The sequence below is a fragment of the Oncorhynchus mykiss genome, chromosome 11 (assembly GCF_013265735.2).
Source record: "Oncorhynchus mykiss isolate Arlee chromosome 11, USDA_OmykA_1.1, whole genome shotgun sequence".
Lineage (NCBI taxonomy): Eukaryota > Metazoa > Chordata > Actinopteri > Salmoniformes > Salmonidae > Oncorhynchus > Oncorhynchus mykiss.
The window spans coordinates 9,052,272-9,075,297 of NC_048575.1; the positions used below are offsets into that span (position 1 = coordinate 9,052,272).

The following is a 23,026-nucleotide window of genomic DNA, read 5'->3' on the forward strand; positions in this document are numbered from 1 at the left end:
ATGCTTTAGACACCTTGTAAAGTCAATTCCCTGATGAATTAAGGCTGTTCTGAAGGCATTACGATGGTGAAACGTAATAATAGGAAGCTGTTCCTAATGTTTGGTGTACTCAGTGCCTTCAGAAAGTATTCATACCTCTTGACTTATTCCACATTTTGTTGTGTTAAAGACAGAATAAAAATCATCCATTTACACAAAATAACCCATAATAGTAAAGTGAAAATATGTTTTTAGAAATGTTTGCAGATTTATTGAAAATAAAATAGAGAAATATATAATTTACATAAGTATTCACAACCCTGTGTCAATGTATGTTACAGCTGTGAGTCTTTCAGGGAAACTCTCTATGAGCTTTGCACACCTGGATTGTACAATATTTCCACCTTATTCTTTTTAAAAACTCATCAAGATCTAACAAGTTGGTTGTTGATCATTGCTAGACAGTCATTTTCAAGTCTTACCATAGATTTCCAAGACGATTAAAACTGTATCTAGGCATCTTAGGAACATTCAACGTTGTCATAGTAATCATCTAGGCTGTCAGTTTGGCATTGTGTTTAAGGTTTTTGTCCTGCTGAAAGGTGAATTTGTCTCCCAGTGCCTTTTGAAAGGTAGACTGAACCACTTTTTCCTCTTGCATTTGCCTGTGCTTGGCTCTAGTACATTTATATTTATCCTAAAACACTTGATGACAAGCATACCCATAACATGGTGCAGCCACGCTTGAAAGTATAAAGAGTGGTACTCAGTGATATGTTGTGTTGGATTTGCCCCAAAAATAACACTTGTGAATTTATTAGCCATTTTTTTGTTGCAATTTCACTTTAGTACCTTATTGCAAACCAAATGCATGCTTTGGAATATTTTTATTCTGTACGTGTTTCCTTCTTTCACTCTTTCATTTATGTTAGTATTGTGGAGTAAGTACAGTGTTGTTGATCCATCCTCAATTTTATCCTATCACAGCCATTAAACTATGTAACTGTTTTTCACCATTGGCATTATGGTGAAATCCCTGAGTGTTTTTTTTCCTCTCCAGAGTTATGAAAGCCGACTGTACCTTGATAATGACTGGGTGTCTTGATAGATTTTTTTATTTTTACCCATCTACCAACAGGTGCCCTTCTTTGCGAGAAATTTCAGCTTTTCATATCTTTTAATGTAGAAAAACAGAACTCCACATTTTGGGGTATTCTGTGTAGGCCAGTGACACAACAACTGAATGTAATCTATTTAAATGAGATATGTAAAATGTTGGACCAATGACACCAAAAGATTTCATGGAAATTGAATGTAATGGGCTTTATTACAGTGCAATTAATAAACAACCTTAAATTCACCCTCAATTGTTTCTTTGATTTAACACTCAACATAAACACTGACAGAATAACTTCTAAATAGATATGAACTGAAAATAGATATGATTGTTATTCTGGTAACTGCACAAAAGACGAAGATAAACAGTGACTAGTAGACGTTAACACCATTCTGCCATCATGTAGACTTACTTCACCAACTTCCTGTCTTGTATCAGACCACTGTCTTTCTAACTAACTGTGTCTTCTGTCCTCAGTCATCATTTCCTTTATATGGTCTTAATATGCCTTCAGTGAGCTAGTTGAACTCAGCAGTTCCTCTATACTGGAACCCATTAAAAAGATGCTCTGTGAACTCAACACTCAAAATAAATGGTCTAAAATAAAGAGTAGCCTGCATCATCGGGCGGCAGGGTAGCCTAGTGGTTAGAGCGTTGGACTAGTAACCGGAAGGTTGCGAGTTCAAACCCCCGAGCTGACAAGGTACAAATCTGTCGTTCTGCCCCTGAACAGGCAGTTAACCCACTGTTCCCAGGCCGTCATTGAAAATAAGAATTTGTTCTTAACTGACTTGCCTGGTTAAATAAAGGTAAAATAAATAAATAAAAAATATCAACACTATAGTAACAGTTAAACACTTTTCATCCCATCAAATTCTAAACTATGCAGATAATTAAAGAGCACACCATTATAAGTGTAACAAAAGTACCAATAGAAACAGATACACAATGACAATACTGTACATAAAAACACTTAATACCCATTGGAAAAATAATTAACAAGCACTTATTTTATTGACTTGTGCATAAAGCCCATCTAGGTTGTTAAGTGGTGGTAACTGGGCCCTACTACCGGTCACGTTGACTTCAGCGTACTCACTCTCCTGTCCCTGGACCCTGTCCTGGGCTGCAGCTGGGGTCTCTTTGGTCTGTAGTTTGGAGAAGTCTATGTCACCGTAGTGAATCTCTTCAGGCTGGTCTTCTGCAGGTTCCTCTGGTTCCTCTCCGGCTGTGGCCTGGTTAGTACACACTGTCCCAACCGGGGAGTTCTGTGGAGAGAACACAGAGAGAGGAACAGGTGTAAAGCTCTAAGCTCAGTAATGTGTAAAACTCTAAGGTCAGCAGGTTACACAACACATACTGAGGGGATGTCAATGAAAATGTCAATTCAACTGACAGGTGTAAAGACAGTAAACACTGTCAAAGTCCAACAGCCATTCTGTTATCATTCCATGTCATTACAGGATGTGGCATTGTTTTCGATGTGGTCATCTCCCCCTAAACTTGCTCTGAAATTATGTTAACCTCATGGCTTTAAATAGTTTCAGCATTAATTCAGTACTTCCTTAGATACACTTTGTTGGTGGTTTTAAAGTTGAGCCTTATTCCCACCTGTCCCTGTGGACTGTCTGTCCTTTCAAGTCCATCGTGGAGCCTCGAGTTTCTCCTCCTGGAAGACATTTAGAAAGGTATTCTGAATGCACTGAGAGGGTTTCCATATGCAAAAGCACAAACACAGCAGAAATAAAATTGTTTTGCGTTGATGCCAGGAATAGTTCTTACCATACAAAAAGACTGATCAGGCTGATAAGCAAAATGGCCCCCAGAGTTCCTGCTGCAACCCCAGAAACCAGGAACCAGAAACCAACCCCTGAGGTTTTTGACTCTTCTTGCCCTGAAAATACAGCACATATTATGGTCAATTCTCACAAAAAGATCTCTCAAGTACACTACATGACCAAAAGTATGTGGACACCTGCTCGTCAAACATCTCATTCCAAAATCATGGGCATTAATATGGAATATAGAATGTCAATGTATGCTGTAGCGTTAAGAATTCCCTTCACTGGAACTAAGGGGCCCAGCCCAAACCATGAAAAACAGCCCCAGACCATTATTCCTCATCCACCAAACTTTACAGTTGGCACTATGCATTGGGGCAGGTAGTGTTCTCCTGGAATCCGTCAAAACCCAGATTCGTACGCCGGACTGCCAGATGGTGAATCGTATATTCAACACGCCAGAGAACGGATTTCCACTTCTCCAGAGTCCAATGGCAGTGAGCTTAACACCACTGCAGCTGATTCTTGGCACTGCACATAGTGATCTTAGGCTTGCGTGCGGCTGTTCAGCCATGGAAACCCATTTCATGAAGCCCTCAACAAACAGTTCTTGTGCTGCCGTTGCTTCCAAAGGCAGTTTGGAACTCGGTAGTGAATGTTGCCATCCTACTGCCAATGTTTGTCTACAGAGATTGCATAGCTGTGTGCTCGATTTTAAACACATGTCAGCAAAACATCTGAGGATTTAATAGCTGAATCCACGTATTTGAAGGGGTGTCCACATACTTTTGAATATATATTGTATATCTAACCTACGATTGTGCCCTACGTGCCCATTTTACCTTTTATAGCCAGCTGCACTTCATTCGACTTCCCACAGCCGTGACTATTTCTTCCTTCACAGTAGTACAGTCCTCTATCACCAGCAGTCACATTGAGGAAGTAACTCTGTCCAGATGCAACCTGTGTTGTTTTACCCCCACTGATCTGGAACCAGGTGAAATTAGTCACAGGAGGGTTGGCTGTACTGCTGCAGGTCAGATTAACACAGCTGCCCACTGATACTGAATCAGCTGGACTGATGGAGGCCAATGTGTCCTTAGGAGAGACTGGGGGAGAGGGGTTCATTTAGAATGTATCTGGATATGGTATATTGAATAGTCTCATCAAAACCACTCTCTTACAATCATCAGTGAAACATGATAGAATGATCTATTCTACAGGAACCGGTTACTAAATCTTACATGAAACGTTAAGCATCATGTTATGTTCAGCTCTCTTGTTGCTTGTCCCTACTGGGTAGACTGAGGTACAAGTGATGTTCTTCTCATGATGAAGGTATGACGGAGTGAAGGTCACCGTGGAGAGAACTGAATTGGTTCGGTCTGGATTCTCCTGCAGTTGGTTCTCAGGTGTGAACTGTGTTGGGAGAGTCCATGTCAGCTCAGGGGGGTGTTCAGGACAGGGAGCGACAGCAGAGCAGTTCAAGCTTACAGGGGTCCCTTCCTTCACCTCACCTGAGACAGTAATGATGGGACTGGAAGGCAAATCTGTAATACATTGTAGATAAATATATTTTACACTAACAGTTAAACTGTCCACTTGTTCAACTCTTATCTTTGATGCAAGGAATCTAAACTGGAAAAAAATGGTTGGTTTTAAAGATAAATTGTCTCTTACCACTGACAACTATATTAACAGACTCATCAGGATCTGTTGCAAGGTATGGTTGACTCTCAATCCTGAAGAAGTATATATCAGAGTAACTGGTGGTTACATTGAAGAAGACTGTGGTGCAGTTCTTCTGGGACATGTTTCCAGTTATCTCCCCTTGATATCTGTTGACCGTCTTACTACTGTTAAATATCACATTGTCCAGACGCCCACCAAAGTTTGAGTTTTCTTTAATCCACACTCCAGAGGTTAGTATTGTGCTGTTATATTCATTCTTTTTTTGTTCAGGAACATCAAATGAACATGGGATTTGCACACAGGAGCCCGTCAGTACATCCAGTCTATCTGGCATTGTGGTGATCAAATCTCTTCGACCAAAGCAGGCCAGAACACCTGCAACATAAAGGACAACATCAGGGAGGTAATATGATCTTTTCAGTACAGTCACTCTCTCTGCAGCAAAAAATATGAACTAATTTCAATGTACAGGTGATTCCTGATGTCACGACTCCATGCCCTAAACTGGATCATGAACATATCTGGAGCACAATGTTTGAATCCAGACTATTAAACTCTGCTTTTCTATACATTGAGACAGATGGGAATACAGCTCATAGTATGAAACATCATCCCTTGTACTTTCATAACTAGTTGTCGTTGTGTGTAAGACTCACCTGATATAAAGAGGACAATGAGAAAAAACATGTTCTCAGGACAAGCCATGTGAGAACTCACACACTACTGATCACCTGAAACAGTACAAACATACACACATTTAGTAACTCAACACACTGCCCCTCCTTACCTTCAGGCTCAAACCCAACACCCGAGCACTCCATTCTCCCACCCCTACAGGAGGGCAGCTCCCGCTCAGGCTGTCCAAGCTCTTTTCTGTCCTGGCACCCCAATGCTGGAACCAGCTTCCCCCTGAAGCTACCTGCCCATCTTGCGAAAACATCAGAAACCCTGCCCTTCAGGGCATTTTAAATAATCCCACAGCACCCCCCCCCCCCCCCCCCCCCTCCCCCCTTTCACAGCCTGACCTCAAAAGGCCATTTGTGAACTAACATCCGCACTTGACACCCCCCTCCCCCACACACACACACTAGCACTGACTTTGCTGATACCTGCTTGAGTGTACTTACTATGAATGTAATGCGGTTGTCTCACCTGACTATCATAAGATGAATGCACCAACTGTATGTCGTTCTGGATAAGAGTGTCTCTGCTAAATTACTCAAATGTATTACATTGAACCTTAATGCGTACAGTGCATTCGGAAATGATTCAGACCTCTTGACTTTTCTCCCCTCGTTGTTATGTTGTTTAAAATGGATGAAATTGTTGTCGCCCTTCAATCTACACACAATACCCCATAATAACAAAAACAATTTTTTAGAAATGATTTGTCATTATGAAGTATTGTGTGTGGATTGATAAGGAAAAATGATTTTATGCATTTTACAATAAGACTAAAGTAACAAAATGTGGAAAAAGGAAAGGGGTCTGAATACTTTCTGAATGCAGTGTATGGCTTTCAGTTGTGAAGCTATAACATGAACCAACAACAGCAGCATTTCAAATCATTACCAGTCATAACAGTTCAGTGAGTCTTAACATTAAATTGAAAAGATAGTGAAGAAGTCGACACTTGCCTTACGATCTTGAAAAGCGATCACAGAAAAGAAGATGATATCACACCCATAGTGAGTTCTGACAAACTGAAGTGTTACAATTCAAGTTGGACAATGGTATGTGATGTACTTCCTATTCCTTATAAGTGAACAAAATTATTTGCATTTTCAAAAGCAAGAAGTATAATTTTCTACTAATTATATACAGTCAAAAGTTTAGACACACCTACTCAAGGGTTCTCTCTTTTACTATTGTCTACATTGTAGAATAGTGAAAACATCAAAATGATGAAATAACACATATGGAATCATGTAGTAACCAAAAGTGTTAAACAAATCAAAATATATGTTATATTTGAGATTCTTCAAATTAGCCACCCTTTGCCTTGATGACAGCCTTGCATACTCTTGGTATTCTCTCAACCAGCTTCATGAGGTAGTCACCTGGAATGAATTTCAATTAACAGGTGTGCCTTGTTAAAAGTTAATTTGTGGAATTTCTTTCCTTCTTAATGCGTTTCAGCCAATCTGTTGTGTTGTGACAAGGTAGGGATGGTATACAGAAGATGGTCTTTCACCAAATAGGGCTAAGCCCATCATTTTATTTTCTTCCAATTTTAAATTGAACCTTTATTTAACTTGGCAAGTCAGTTAAGAACAAACTATTATTTACAATGACTGCCTACCCCGGCCAAAGCTGGGCCAATTGTGCGCCGCCATATGAGACTCCCAATCACGGCCGGACGTAAAACAGCCTGGAATCAAACCAGGGACTGTAGTGACGCCTCTTGCACTGAGATGCATTTATTATTATTTCTTGCTTCACAGAAGTACAGTCCTCCATCAACAGTCACATTGAGGGTGTAACTCTGTCCAGATGCTACCTGTATTGGTTTATTACCACAGATCCGGAACCAGATGAAGGTTGTCACAGGAGGGTTGGCTGTACTGCTGCAGGTCAGATTAACACAGCTGCCCACTAATACTGGATCAGCTGGACTGATGGAGGCCGAGGTGTCCTTAGGAGAGACTGAGGGAGAGGGGTTAATTTAGAATGTATCTGGATATGGTATATTGAATAGTCTCATCAAAACCACTCTATTACAATCATCAGTGAAAACATGATAGAATGATCTATTCTTCAGGAACCGGTTACTAAATCTTACATGAAACGTTAAGCATCATGTTATGTTCAGCTGTCTTGTTGCTTGTCCCTACTGGGTAGACTGCAGTACAAGTGATGTTCTTCTCATGATGAAGGTATGATGGAGTGAAGATCACCGTGGAGAGAACTGATTTGGTTTGGTCTGAATTCTCCTGCAGTTGGTTCTCAGGTGTGAACTGTGTTGGGAGAGTCCATGTCAGCTCAGGGGGGTGTTCGGGACAGGGAGTGACAGCAGAGCAGTTCAAACTGACAGGGGTCCCTTCCTTCACCTCACTGAGACAGTAATGATGGGACTGGAAGGCAAATCTGTAATACATTGTAGATAAATATATTTTACACTAACAGTTAAACTGTCCACACTGACAAATCTCGTTGACCAAAGCGGGCCAAAACACCTGTAATATAAAGGACAACATCAGGGATGTTCTGATGTTTTTTCAATTCAGTCCAATGATATGTATTAACCCTAGATGACTGACAGGGGCCGCTGTTTGGAAGCCACTGCACAGCCATCTTGTTACTCCTCCTCCAGTGTAAAACAGGTGTTGGAAGCTATAGAAATGCATTTATTAATGTCTATATTAGTTTTAGACTAGTATATTCTATTACAGACACCTTAATGCAGACTTTTAAATTATATTTTGTGACCTGCAACACTTCCTTCAGTAGAGAGACCCTACCGTTTCTCCAGCCAATGATTGCATCTTGTAACTCATTAAAATGGTATTATCCAATAGCTGCTTCATCTTTGAGTCAGAGTTTTTCCTTTTTCCTATTTTCCTTTGCCCCCAACTATGAGAAAATGTATGTGGAACAATTTGAGGAACCACTCACAAAACAGAGACACCCCCTACTTTCTAAAATCCCCCTATGGAAGAGATACATAGACGATGGCTTTTTGCTCTGGGAAGGAAGTCAGCAGGAACAAAATTAATTCCAAACTCTGCTAAACGAGGGCTCTGAATATCTTAAATTCACCATGCAGACTGATTAGAGAAAAATAACTACCTGGACTTATGGATCATCAACGAGAATGATGCATAACATACAGACTTGTACACAAAGTCAACAGACCTCAATACCCTGCTACGTGGGGATAGTATGCATCCCCTTCCCCTCAGGAATGGTCTACCATACAGCCAGTTATGCAGGGTTAAACAAATCTGTGGCCAACAGTCAGATTTTGACAGCAATGCTAAGAAAATGAAAAATAAATTTAAATTCTGAGGCTACATGGAAAAAATGATTGATGCTGCAACAATGAAAATATCTCAAAAACCACGAGAAGAATTGCTAAAAACTAAACCAAAGAATAAAAACAAATCTTTTGCACTAAGTACACCAAGTGTTCAGAGAAAATGAAAGCAATCCTGAAGAAGCACTGGCATATTCTGCAGTCAGACTATAGAATGATAAACCTCTTCAAGGACCAACCCACTGGTGGTCTATAAGCATGGTCACATTATTGTGGATAGCTTAGTGAGATCTGACCTGCCCCCTGAGCCCACTCAGACAGTCTTGACACACAATCCAAATTGGAAATACCAATGTGGCTCATGCTCACAGTGCAATAGCACTACAAAAACATCATTCTTCAGACACCCACATACAGGTGGAAACATCCCTGTTAGGGGTATCATCTCTTGCAAGATAAAGGGAGTAATCTGTCTCATCACATGTTCATGTGGAAAAACATACGTAGGACAACCGAAAAGACAATTAAAACAATGCATAGCTGACCACTGTAACGTGTGTCGTCGTCTGATGAGGAGGAATCGGACCAAAGAGCAGCGTGGTAAGAGTTCATGACCTTTATTTATCTGAACACTGAAACAAAAAGACCAAAGTGCAAACTGAAACAGTCCTGTCAGGTGCAGAAAACACTAAACAGAAAACAACTACCCACAAAACATAGGTGGGAAAAAGCTACCTAAGTATGGTTCCCAATCAGAGACAACGATAGTCAGCTGTCCCTAATTGAGAACCATACCCGGCCAAAACAAAGAAATACAAAACATAGAGAAAGGAACATAGAATGCCCACCCAAATCACACCCCGACAAAACCAAAATAGAGACATAAAAAGCTCTCTAAGGTCAGTGCGTGACAACCACCGCAGCTCAATCAGGTGTAATAACCCTGACTATCCAGTAGCAGCTCACTTTGTTGAAGCTAACCATCCCATCTCCTCACTCAAAAACACACGCATATACACACACATTGAGCATGTTGGCCTACCAAGGAGAGGAGGTATTTAAAACATTGACCCCTACTGTCTTAATATTGACTTTGATCTCAGGCCCTTCTTATGAACTATTAGTTTGATGAAGTCTTTTAAATGAATGTATTCTTTCTACAGTTTATCTTATTCTAATTTTAATGATAACAATAGGCTATTATATTCAATATGATCAACTATTGTCTTTTAACAGTTTCACTCAATTCACTCTAATTAACCTCATAATTATGACACACCCCTCACTATTGTTATTGGTTGCACTAATTGCACTGTTTGTCTACATAACCTGGTTCAAGTATTCATGACTTTACCCTGAAGAAGGAACAGTGATACCGGAACGTTGGTGTTTTATCCAATAAATGACTGGGAGTTTATATATATATATATAGAGTGTTCAACTCTCTTTGTTTTTATAGCTTACAGTGTATTCACCGTTAGTCAGCACCTCTACACTAAGTCATTTTCTCTGGGTGTGCTCCAGATAATGCTTTTTATATCACCTGAACATAACAAATTAAATAATAAACATGTGAAGATATTAAAGTATTTTATTTATAGAGTACTAACTTTACTGTCCCTTCTACAACAAAATACTGAAATACATGTAATATAGTCCATGAAACATTTGATTTAAATACTGTATAATTCCATTAATTATCATAGAGGACTGCTTCTTCTGGGGAGTACCATATATAGAGACCGGTGGTTTCATAGTCTCTCATTGGCCGTTATATAGCATTAGAGATCCAGGGTTTATACACATCATTGGTACAGTCTCTCCCAATAACATTAATATGAATTTATTTCAATGTACAGGTGATTTTTCAATTGGTTGGTGTGTTGTCAAGGAGTGAGGTGACGTGTGTTTGTGAGCAGATGACCACTAGTTTGAGCCCGGTATGGGGACAGGGACAGTGGTGGAAGGTATACTGTTAACCAAACACTGACGTCGGTTTCACATGAACATACAATGACATGAAAAGGTTTTCCCCCTTTCTGGTTCTCTATTTTGCTTCTTTTTTACTGTTATCAGATCTTCATCCAAAACCTAATATTAGATAAAGGGAACTTGAGTTTACAAATAACAAAAAAAACAGTTATAGTTATTTAATATATTTCATTAACAAAGTTATGCAACACCCACGCCCCTGTGTGGAAAAGTAATTCCCACCTTATACTCAATAACTGGTTATGTCACCATTCCAAAACACACAATCAGGAATACATTAAAATGTATTTAATGTACCAAATGTAAAGTTTTGGAATGGCCTAGTCAAAGTACAGAACTAATCCCAAATGAGACATTGTGACAGTTCATGCTTGAAAACCCACAAATGTCGCTTAGTTATAGCAGTTCTACATGGGAGATTGGGACAAAATTCCTCCACAGCAACATGAGAGACTGATCAACAACTACAGGAAATGTATAGTTGGTTTTCATTTCAGCTGAAGGAGGCACAACCAGTTATTGAGTATAAGGGAGCAATTACTTTTCACACAGGGGCATTGGGTGTTGCATAACTTTGTTTAAGAAATGAATGAAATAAGTATGTAAATGTTGTGTTATTTGTTCACTCAGTTTCCATTTATCTAATATCAGCTTTTGATTGAATAACTGAAAACATTCAGTATCAAAAATATGCAAAATACATTTTCACAGGACTGTTTGAATCCAGACTGTTAAAATACACTAATCAGGAAGGAACTGTATACTTTTCTACACAATTAAAAAGCCAGTATATCACATCTCCCATAAAATATCATGAATTGTGGTTATTCCTTTATGTCTGATTCATAACTAATTGTTGTTGAGTGGAAGACTCACCTGACAGAAAGAGGCCAATGAGAAAAAACATGTTCTCACAACAAGCCATGTGAGAACTCACACAACACTGATCACCTGAAACAGGTCAAACATTCACTTCCTGGTAGAGTAGGTCACATGACACATATTGTATCACATTGAAACTTTAGTCCATAGTCACATAGGTTCTTCAGTTGTGAAGCTAATACATGAACTAACAGCCGCACATTAAACATTTTGAATCTCATTACTAAAATATAAAGATAAGATGTGAAGTTGTTGACACTTGCCTTACAACAGTAAGAAGAAATTCATGTGGCACATCTCACATCTCAGCAGTGACGTACTTCCTAATAAGTGCATTTATATGACAGGATGTTGAATAGTCTATGTGCTGGGTGTCAACATCAGTTGTGAAAACATGGTATGCTAATTTAAGCATTTAGAACATTGTAATTTTCTAATGAACATTCTACTCCAGAACAATTAGTCTCAGTTACTTGAAACATTGCAGAGTTGGCCTGATCCATGTTTCACCAGCTTCAAATGAAATGGACCCCAGCTGCCCACTGACTGATTCTAAACACAAAGTGTGTGTTAGCCACTGACTCAACAGCATTATATGGCCTATACATTTCATTACTGCCAGAAATGAAACACTTATACACAATATATTTTTCATTGTGGGATAATAATATTCATTGCAGTTAATGTATGTGTGGTGGGTAAATAACCCTTTTAGGGGAAGGGGACCCCTTTACAGCATTTTGTTACAGGTCCCTAAGTAGTCAAGTTCGCCCTTGATACAACAATGGAAACGTGCTGCAATACAACCATCTGCCTCTCCTCTATCTCACAGGCTTGAATGGGAATTTGTGTGAGATTATTTTTTTTATGTAGCTAAATCATAAACCAAAATCCATCAAACTTGATAAGTTAAATTTGAGTTCAGTAAAAGATACCCGGTTCTGACATTATCTTTCAGCATGAAAAACAGACTTTGCCAGAAACAGAGTAACTGTAATTGTAGCTGATGGATTATCACACACTTCTACATTTCTCCTGCACCCACTTCCTCTTTCATTACATCACTTCTATCTGCCAGGAAGAGCATGGTGGGCTAGGAGACACAGGAGGGAGCCATCAACCTTCAGGGCAAGGTGTACCTCCCCGACGGTCATGTCTAGATGGGATACAGCTTTTGTCAAATTGAGGTTCTTAAGTTGATTTTATGTTTTAGTTTAGCTAACCCTAACCCTTTTTCTTACCTTAATCTAATTATCCTAACCTGCTACGTTAATTCTCCCAACCTGCTGCACAAGTTCTCCTACATTTGCTAGGAAAAGTTCATTTTGACAAAAAGCTGTATCCCTTCTACACAAAACCCTCTTGGACTTGCCCAAGGCCTTCTGGGAGAAGGAGTCTCAGGAGCTGAGGACGTACTTTACCCAGCAGGTGGGTTTTTATTACAGTGCAATTAATGAACAACCTCAAATGCAGCCTCATTTGTGTCTCTTGAACAACCCTAAAAATAAAACAACATAATAACTCCCAACAATACACACATGAACATAGACATGTAATGGGGATATTTAAGATGAATAAAGTTCAGATTCAGTTTAGAGTGATTCATATCATGTTCAACATATTCATATATTTGACCTTTCTGTTACATGATTTCCAGTGTGCTGTTTGTAACACTTGGGTTGATGGTCACTACACTCAATGCTGTATGTTGTGGATTAAACTCATAACTGATTATAGTGATTGATGCCAGACTGGAGGAAGGATATACTGATTATTGTTGTATTCTGTTAAACACTGATTCTGTAGTAGTTAAAAAAGCCACTGCCTTTTGTTTTGACTTTAAAAAAGCCACTGCCTTTTGTTTTGACTGTCTACAGAACATGTGTTGGTCTGATTAGGAAATAAAGGGACTGTCTCCAAGAGGCTGGTGTTTACAGAACATGTGTTGGTCTGATTAGGAAATAAAGGGACTGTCTCCAAGAGGCTGGTGTTTACAGAACATGTGTTGGTCTGATTAGGAAATAAAGGGACTGTCTCCAAGAGGCTGGTGTTTACAGAACATGTGTTGGTCTGATTAGGAAATAAAGGGACTGTCTCCAAGGCTGGTGTTTACAGAACATGTGCTGGTCTGGTTAGGAAATAAAGGGACTGTCTCCAAGAGGCTGGTGTTTACAGAACATTTGTTGGTCTGATTAGGAAATAAAGGGACTGTCTCCAAGAGGCCAGTAAGACATTGTCTCTGCTTCTATGATGGATGTTGACTACCTGTTGCAATTTGTATTAAACCTGATTGATTCATGATTGACTTTATCAATGATATCTCTTCTCTTTTGTTCACAGACGCACAAATATCATACCCCCAAGACATGCTAACCTCTCACCTCTGCAATGACGGGGAGGTTAGCAATTTGGGGGGTTGGGGGGTATAATGTTTCTCACTCATAATTATTCACTATTCATCCAGGACTATACGTAATCATGGTAGCATCCACATGAATGTGTTTAGAAACATATTATATTCTTAATTACAATAAAAGTGACTGCAAAATGACACAATACATCTGTATAACCTTTTGAGGATCTGAGGACCCAGTCCAAATCTTTTCAGTCTCCTAAGGGGGTATAGGTGTTTTTGTGCCCTCTTCACGACTGTCTTGGTGTGTTTGGACAATGATAGTTTGCTGGTGATGTGGACACCAAGGAGGTTGAAGCTCTCAACCTGCTCCACTACAGCCACATCAATGAGAATGGGGGCGTGCTCAGCCCTCCATTTCCTGTAGTCCACGATCATCTCTTCCATTGCCTTGATCACTTTGAGAAAGGTTGTTATCCTGGCACCACCCTGCCAGGTCTCTGACCTCCTCCCTATAGGCTGTCTCATTTTTGTTGGTGATCAGGCCTACCACTGTTGTCTCGTCTGCAAAGCTAATGATGGTGTTGGAGTCGTGCTTGGCCACACGGTTATGGGTGAACAGGAAGTACAGGAGCGGACTAAGCACACACCCTTGAAGGACCCCCGTGTTGAGTATCAGAGAGGCAGATGTGTTGTTTCCTACACTTAACACCTGGGGTGCGGCCCATCAAGAAGTCCAGGATCCAGTTGCAGAGGGACCAATAAGACCAAAAGATGTCATGGAAATTAAATGTAAAGGTTTTTATTGCAGGGCAATTAATCAACAACCTTAAATTCAGCCTCAATTGATTCTGTTGTTTAACACTCAACATAAAAACTGAAACTATAAATTCTAAATAGATATAAACTGAAAATAGATAAAATTGTTATTCTGGCAACTGCACAAAAGATGAAGATAAACAGTGACTAGTAGATGTTAACACCATTCTGCCATCTTGTCGACTTACTGCACCAACTTCCTGTCTTGTATCAGACCACTGTCTCTCCAACTAACTGTGTCTTCTCTCCTCAGTCATCATTTACTTTATATGGTCTTAAACAGCCTTCAGTGAGCTAGTTGAACTCAGCAGTTCCTCTATACTGGAACCCATTACACAGATGCTCTGTGAACTCAACACTCAAAATAAATGGGCAAAAATAAAGAGTAGCCTGCATCATCATATCAACACTATAGTAACAGTTAAACACTTTTCATCCCAGCAAATTCTACAAATATGCAGATAATCAAAGAGTACACAATTATAAATGTAACAAAAGTACCAATAGAAAACAGATACACAATGACAATACTGTACATAAAAACACTTACTACCCATTGGAAAAATAATTAACATGCATTTATTTTATTCACTTGTGCATAAAGCCCATCTAGGTTGTTAAGTGGTGGTAACTGGGCCCTACTCCCGGTCATATTGACTTCAGCGTACTCACTCTCCTGTCCCTGGACCCTGTCCTGGGCTGCAGCTGGGGTCTCTTTGGTCTGTAGTTTGGAGAAGTCTATGTCACCGTATTGGATCTCTTCAGGCTGGTCTTCTGCAGGTTCCTCTGGTTCCTCTCCGGCTGTGGCCTGGTTAGTACACACTGTCCCAACCGGGGAGTTCTGTGGAGAGAACACAGAGAGAGGAACAGGTGTAAAGCTCTAAGCTCAGTAATGTGTAAAACTCTAAGGTCAGCAGGTTACACAACACATACTGAGGGGATGTCAATGAAAATGTCAATTCAACTGACAGGTGTAAAGACAGTAAACACTGTCAAAGTCCAACAGCCATTCTGTTATCATTCCATGTCATTACAGGATGTGGCATTGTTTTCGATGTGGTCATCTCCCCCTAAACTTGCTCTGAAATTATGTTAACCTCATGGCTTTAAATAGTTTCAGCATTAATTCAGTACTTCCTTAGATACACTTTGTTGGTGGTTTTAAAGTTAAGCCTTATTCCCACCTGTCCCTGTGGACTGTCTGTCCTTTCAAGTCCATCGTGGAGCCTCGAGTTTCTCCTCCTGGAAGACATTTAGAAAGGTATTCTGAATGCACTGAGAGGGTTTCCATATGCAAAAGCACAAACACAGCAGAAATAAAAAAAAATGCGTTGATGCCAGGAATAGTTCTTACCATACAAAAAGACTGATCAGGCTGATAAGCAAAATGGCCCCCAGAGTTCCTGCTGCAACCCCAACACCATTGGGTTTTTTGGCTCTTTTTGCCCTAAAAATACAGCACATATTATGGTCAATTCTCACAAAAAGATCTCTCAAGTACACTACATGACCAAAAGTATGTGGACACCTGCTCGTCGAACATCTCATTCCAAAATCATGGGCATTAATATGGAATATAGAATGTCATTGTATGCTGTAGCGTTAAGAATTCCCTTCACTGGAACTAAGGGGCCCAGCCCAAACCATGAAAAACAGCCCCAGACCATTATTCCTCATCCACCAAACTTTACAGTTGGCACTATGCATTGGGGCAGGTAATGTTCTCCTGGAATCTGTCAAAACCCAGATTCGTCCGCCGGACTGCCAGATGTTGAATCGTATTTTCAACACGCCAGAGAACGGATTTCCACTTCTCCAGAGTCCAATGGCAGTGAGCTTCACACCACTGCAGCTGATTCTTGGAACTGTGCATAGTGATCTTAGGCTTGTGTGCGGCTGTTCGGCCATGGAAACCCATTTCATGAACCCCTCAAAAAACAGTTATTGTGCTGCCGTTGCTTCCAAAGGCAGTTTGGAACTCGGTAGTGAATGTTGCAGTCCTACTGCCAATGTTTGTCTACAGAGATTGCATGGCTGTGTGCTCGATTTTAAACACGTTAGCAAAACATGTGAGGATTTAATAGCTGAATCCACACATTTGAAGGGGTGTCCACATACTTTTGAATATATATTGTATATCTAACCTACGATTGTGCCCTACGTGCCCATTTTACCTTTTATAGCCAGCTGCACTTCATTCGACTTCCCACAGCCGTGACTATTTCTTGCTTCACAGTAGTACAGTTCTCCATTACCAGATGTCACATTGAGGGTGTAACTCTGTCCAGATGCTACCTGTGTTCGTTTACCCCCACTGATCTTGAACCAGGTGAAGTTTGTCACAGGAGGGTTGGCTGTACTGCTGCAGGTCAGATTAACACAGCTGCCCACTGATGCTGAATCAGCTGGACTGATGGAGGCCAAGGTGTCCTTAGGAGAGACTGGGGGAGAGGGGTTCATTTAGAATGTATCTGGATATGGTATATTGAATAGTCTCATCAAATCCACTCTATTACAATCATCAGTGAAAACATGATAGAATGATCTATTCTTCAGGAACCGGTGACTAAATCTTACATGAAACGTTAAGCATCATGGTATGTTCCGCTCTCTTGTTGCTTGCCTCTACTGGGTAGACTGCAGTACAAGTGATGTTCTTCTCATGATGAAGATATGACGGAGTGAAGGTCACCGTGGAGAGAACTGATTTGGTTTGGTCTGAATTCTCCTGCAGTTGGTTCTCAGGTGTGAACTGTGTTGGGAGAGTCCATGTCAGCTCAGGGGGGTGTTCGGGACAGGGAGCGACAGCAGAGCAGTTTAAACTGACAGGGGTCCCTTCCTTCACCTCACCTGAGACAGTAATGATGGGACTGGAAGGCAAATCTGTAATACATTGCAGATAAATATATTTTACACTAACAGTTAAACTGTCCACTTGTTCTACTCTTATCTTTGATGAAAGGAATCTAAACTGGAAAAAAAATGTTGGTTTTAAAGATAAATTGTCTCTTACCACTGACAACTATATTAACAGACTTATCAGGATCTGTTGCAAGGAATGGTCCATTCTCAATCCTGAGGTAGTATTTATCAGAGTAACTGGTGGTTACATTGAAGAAGACTGTGGTGCAGTTCTTCTGTGACATGTTTCCAGTTATCTCCCCTTGATATCTGTTGACCGTCTCACTACTGTTAAATATCACTCTGTCCGGACGCCCACCAAAGTATGGGTTTCCTTTAATCCACACTCCAGAGGGTAGTATTGTGCTGTTAAATGTTTTCTGTGGGTCATCAATATCAAATGAACATGGGATTTGCACACAGGAGCCAGTCAGTACATCCAGTCTATCTGGCATTGTGGCGATCAAATTTCGTTCACCAAAACAGGCCAAAACACCTGCAACATAAAGGACAACATCAGGGAGGTTCTGATGTATTTTCAGTTCAGTCCAATGATGTGTACTAATCCTAGATGACTGACAGGGGCCTCTGTTTGGAGGCAACTGCACAGCCATCTTGTTACTCCTCCTTCAGTGTAAAACAGATGTTGGAAGCTATAGAAATGCATGTATTAATGTCTATATTCGTTTTAGACAAGTATTTTCTATTACAGACACCTTAATGCAGACTTTTAAATTATATTTTTTGACCTGCAACACTTCCTTCAGTAGAGTGACCCTGCCGTTTCTCCAGACAATGATTGCATCTTGAAACTCACTAAATTGGTATTATCCAATAGCTGCTTCATCTTTGAGTCAGAGTTTTATCTTTTTCCTATTTTCCTTTGCCCCCAACTATGTGAACCTGTGTGTGGAACAATTTGAGGAACCACTTACAAAACAGAGACACACTCCCTACTTTCTAAAATCCTCTCATGGAAGAGATACATAGATGATGTCTTTGTGCTCTGGGAAGGAAGTCAGCAGGAACTAAATTAATTCCAAACTCTGCTAAACGAGAGCTCTGAATATCTCAAATTCACCATGCAGACTGTTGAGAGAAATATAAACTACCTGGACTTATGGATCATCAAAGAGAATGATGCATTAAATACAGACTTGTACACAAAGCACAACAGACCTCAATACCCTGATACGTGGGGATAGTATGCATCCCCTTCCCCTCAGGAATGGTCTACCATAAAGCCAGTTATGCAGGGTTAAATTAATCTGTGGCCAACATTCAGATTTTGACAGCAATGCTAAGAAAATGACAAATAATTTCAAAATCAGAGGCTACATGGAAAAAATTATTGATGCTGCAACGATGAAAATATCTCAAAAACTACGAGAAGAATTGCTAAAAAGTAAACCAAAGAAGAAAATCATTTGCACTAAGTACACCAAGTGTTCAGAGAAAATGAAAGCAATCCTGAAGAAGCACTGGTATATTCTGCAATCAGACACAACAATTGCACACCTCAAGGACCAACCCACTGGTGGTCTATAAGCGTGGTCTCAATATTGAGGATAGTTTAGTGAATCTGACCTTCCCCATGAGCCCACTCAGACACTCTTGACACCCATTCCAAATAGGAACTACAAATGTGGCTCATGCTCACAGTGCAATAGCATTACAAAAACATCCTTCTTCAGACACCCACATACAGGTGGAAACATCCCTGTTAGGGGTATCATCTCTTGCAAGATAAAGGGAGTAATCTGTCTCATCACATGTTCATGTGGAAAAGCCTACGTAGGACAACCGAAAAGACAATTAAAACAATGCATAGCTGACCACTGTAACGTGTGTCGTCGTCTGATGAGGAGGAATCGGACCAAAGTGCAGCGTGGTAAGAGTTCATGACCTTTATTTAACTGAACACTGACACAAAAAGACCAAAGTGCAAACTGAAACAGTCCTGTCAGGTGCAGAAAACACTAAACAGAAAACAACTACCCACAAAACATAGGTGGGAAAAAGCTACCTAAGTATGGTTCCCAATCAGAGACAACGATAGTCAGCTGTCCCTGATTAAGAACCATACCCGGCCAAAACAAAGAAATACAAAACATAGAGAAAGGAACATAGAATGCCCACCCAAATCACACCCTGACAAAACCAAAATAGAGACATAAAAAGCTCTCTAAGGTCAGGGTGTGACAACCACCACAGCTCAATCAGGTGTAATAACACTGACTATCCAGTAGCAGCTCACTTTGTTGAAGCTAACCATCCCATCTCCTCACTCAAAAACACACACATATACACACACATTGAGCATGTTGGCCTACCAAGGAGAGGAGGTATTTAAAACATTGACCCCTACTGTCTTAATATTGACTTTGATCTCAGGCCCTTCTTATGAACCATTAGTTTGATGTCGGTTTAACATGAACATACAGGGACAGTGGTGGAAGTTCTACTGTTAACTGCACACTGATGTCGGTTTAACATGAACATACAGGGACAGTGGTGGAAGTTATACTGTTAACTGCACACTGATGTCGGTTTAACATGAACATACAGGGACAGTGGTGGAAGCTATACTGTTAACTGCCCACTGATGTCGGTTTCACATGAACATACAGGGACAGTGGTGGAAGTTATACTGTTAACAGCCCACTGATGTCGGTTTCACATGAACATACAGGGACAGTGGTGGAAGCTATACTGTTAACTGCACACTGATGTCGGTTTAACATGAACATACAGGGACAGTGGTGGAAGTTATACTGTTAACTGCACACTGATGTCGGTTTAACATGAACATACAGGGACAGTGGTGGAAGTTATACTGTTAACTGCACACTGATGTCGGTTTAACATGAACATACAGGGACAGTGGTGGAAGATATACTGTTAACTGCACACTGATGTCGGTTTAACATGAACATACAGGGACATGAATAAGTATTTCCCCCTTTATGGTTCTCTATTTTTGCTTCAACCAATCTTCAACCAAAACCTAATATTAGATAAAGGGAACTTGAGTTTATAAACTTCTTTTATAGTTATTTATTTTCTTTCATTAACAAAGTTATGCAACACCCAATACCCCTGTGTGAAAAAGTAATTGCCCCCTTACTCTCAATAACTGGTTGTGCCACCATTCCAAAACACACAATCAAGTATACATGAAAAGGGATTAAAAGCAACTAATTTAAAGTTTTGGAAGGGCCTACTCAATGTCCAGACCTAATCCCAAATGAGACATTGTGACAGTTCATGCTTGAAAACCCACAAATGTCACTGAGTTAAATCAGTTCTGCACGGGAGAGTGGGACAACATTCCTCCACAGCAACATGAGAGACTGATCAACAACTACAGGAAATGTATAGTTGGTTTTCATTTCAGCTGAAGGAGGCACAACCAGTTATTTAGTATAAGGGAGCAATTACTTTTCACACAGGGGCATTGGGTGTTGCATAACTTTGTTTAAGAAATAAATGAAATAAGTATGTAAATGTTGTGTTATTTGTTCACTCAGTTTCCATTTATCTAATATCATCTTTTGATTGAATATCTGATAATGTTCAGTATCAAAAATATGCAAAAACTTTTTCACAGCAGTTTAAATCCAGACTATTAAATACACTAATCAGGAATTAACTGTACACTTTTCTACACAATTAAAAAGCTGGAATATAGCACATCCCATAAAATATAATGACTTGTGGTTATTCCTTTATGTCTGATTCATAACTAGTTGTTGTTGTGTGGAAGACTCACCTGACATAAAGAGGCCAATGAGAAAAAACATGTTCTCAGAACAAGCCATGTGAGAACTCACACACCACTGATCACCTGAAACAGTACAAACATACACTTACTGGTGGAGTAACTTAACTCACACAACACATTAAACCATCCCCATATCAAATACACAATGTCCTTCAGTTGTAAAGCTAATACATGAACAAACAGCAGTACATTAGAACATATTGAATCTCATTACTCAGAATTAATCTCCTTTAATTTATTTTGAACATTAAAATGAACAGAAAATATAGTGAAGAAGTCGATACTTGCCTTAGACGGTAACGTAAACTGTCTACAGCAGAAACTGTTACACACATAGTGAGGTCTGACAAACTAAAGTGATGAAATTCATGTGGCATATCTCACATCTCAACAGTGAAATACTTCCTAATATGTGTATGAGAAATCATTTTAAAGGAATACTACTGTATTTAATGTCCCTTTCTCGGGGTAGGACAGGTCAGCAGCATTTTGAAACGGGCCCCTGAATCACTAAGTCTGCCCCCAATAAATTGCTAAAATAAACTTTTGGCAGCAAAACCATATCCCTCTCCTGTATCTCCCGTATCTCCCGTATCTCCCGTATCTCCTGTATCTCCCTCTCCCGTATCTCCCGTATCTCCTGTATCTCCCTCTCCCGTATCTCCCGTATCTCCCGTATCTCCCGTATCTCCCGTATCTCCCTCTCCCATATCTCCCAGGCTTGAATGGGAATATCTGTGGGATTTTAAAAAATCTAGTAAAATTATGAACCCAAATCCACGATTAATTAATTAAAATATAAAAAAGAAAAGTTAAATTAGAGTTTGATACAAAACATATGGTTGTCACATTATGTTTCAACATGAAAAACAGACTTGGTATGACACAGAGTAACTGTAATTGTATCTGAGTGATTCTCACACACCACTCAACTTCTCCGACACCAACTTCCTCTTTGAAGTCTATTTGCAAAGAGGAGCCTGGTGGGCTGGATGCCACAGAGACACTCTTTTCACTCCACTTTGAAACGGAATGGACTTTTTTGTAGCAGTTTATTAGAATTTATGTAGCAGGTTAGGATTAACACAGCATGCTAGTAGCCTGAGGTTAAGGCCAGGTAAAATAGTCAGGTTTAGTGAAAATGCTCTCCTATCCAGGGTTGGATGACCGCATTTGGGACCCTGAGCTTACTTTTCTGCTTTTAAACACATTTTGCAATGAGGCTGAGACAAAATTTGCAGTTTTAAAGCTAATTCCTTGATATTCAACACATTTTGCCATGAGGTCGATAGGAAAGGTTTCAGTTTTAAAGCTAATTTCCTGTAATTCTACACGTGCTATCATATGCTATCTGGGGCCGTTCGGTAATCTGTCCCTGCTCCTAATCTGCTACCAAAATAATTTCTTATTGAAGTGTTGTGAAAAGAGTGTGTCCCATGTGCAACAGGAGAGAGCCAGCGACCTGCAGGGCATGGGCGGCAGGGTAGACATGGGCCCTCTCTTCGACGGTCAAGTCTAGATGAGATAAAGCTTTTGTCAAGTTGAAGTTTTAGCATTTTAGCTAATCCTAACCCTTTTCCGTACTTTCATCTAATCATCATAACCTGATACGTTAATTATCCTAACCTGCTGCATAAATTCTGCTAAACTTGCTAGAAAACTACATTTTCACAAAAGCTGTATCCCTTCGAGACAAATCCAGCTTCGACCTGCCCAAGGCCTTCTGGGAGAAGGAGACCCAGGAGCTGAG

At 40.0% G+C, this 23,026-nt stretch overlaps 1 protein-coding gene and 1 long non-coding RNA gene across 3 annotated transcripts; both read right to left on the reverse strand.

Annotated features, from left to right (window-relative positions):
- Positions 1-1,276: 1,276 nt before the first annotated feature.
- LOC110535232 (B-cell receptor CD22) lies at positions 1,277-21,834 on the reverse strand. 2 transcript variants are annotated; one of them, XM_036934780.1, is made up of 8 exons: positions 6,207-6,323; positions 5,226-5,300; positions 4,558-4,944; positions 4,122-4,427; positions 3,720-3,986; positions 2,879-2,990; positions 2,708-2,765; positions 1,277-2,364 (listed from the first exon to the last, which is right to left on the reverse strand). In XM_036934780.1, the coding sequence occupies exons 2-8, from the start codon at positions 5,272-5,274 to the stop codon at positions 2,092-2,094; spliced, it is 1,452 nt and encodes a 483-aa protein (XP_036790675.1). In that variant the 5' UTR covers positions 5,275-5,300; positions 6,207-6,323; the 3' UTR covers positions 1,277-2,091. The 2 variants fall into 2 exon arrangements, with proteins under 2 accessions (XP_036790675.1, XP_036790676.1); XM_036934781.1 differs by lacking the exons at positions 3,720-3,986; positions 4,122-4,427; positions 4,558-4,944; positions 5,226-5,300; positions 6,207-6,323 and adding exons at positions 16,766-17,032; positions 17,169-17,474; positions 17,605-17,988; positions 21,265-21,834.
- On the reverse strand, positions 7,086-9,227 carry LOC118937304. Its single transcript, XR_005034546.1, has 3 exons — positions 9,091-9,227; positions 7,352-7,656; positions 7,086-7,215 (listed from the first exon to the last, which is right to left on the reverse strand). It is a non-coding gene; the product is annotated as an uncharacterized LOC118937304 (long non-coding RNA).
- Positions 21,835-23,026: the final 1,192 nt, after the last annotated feature.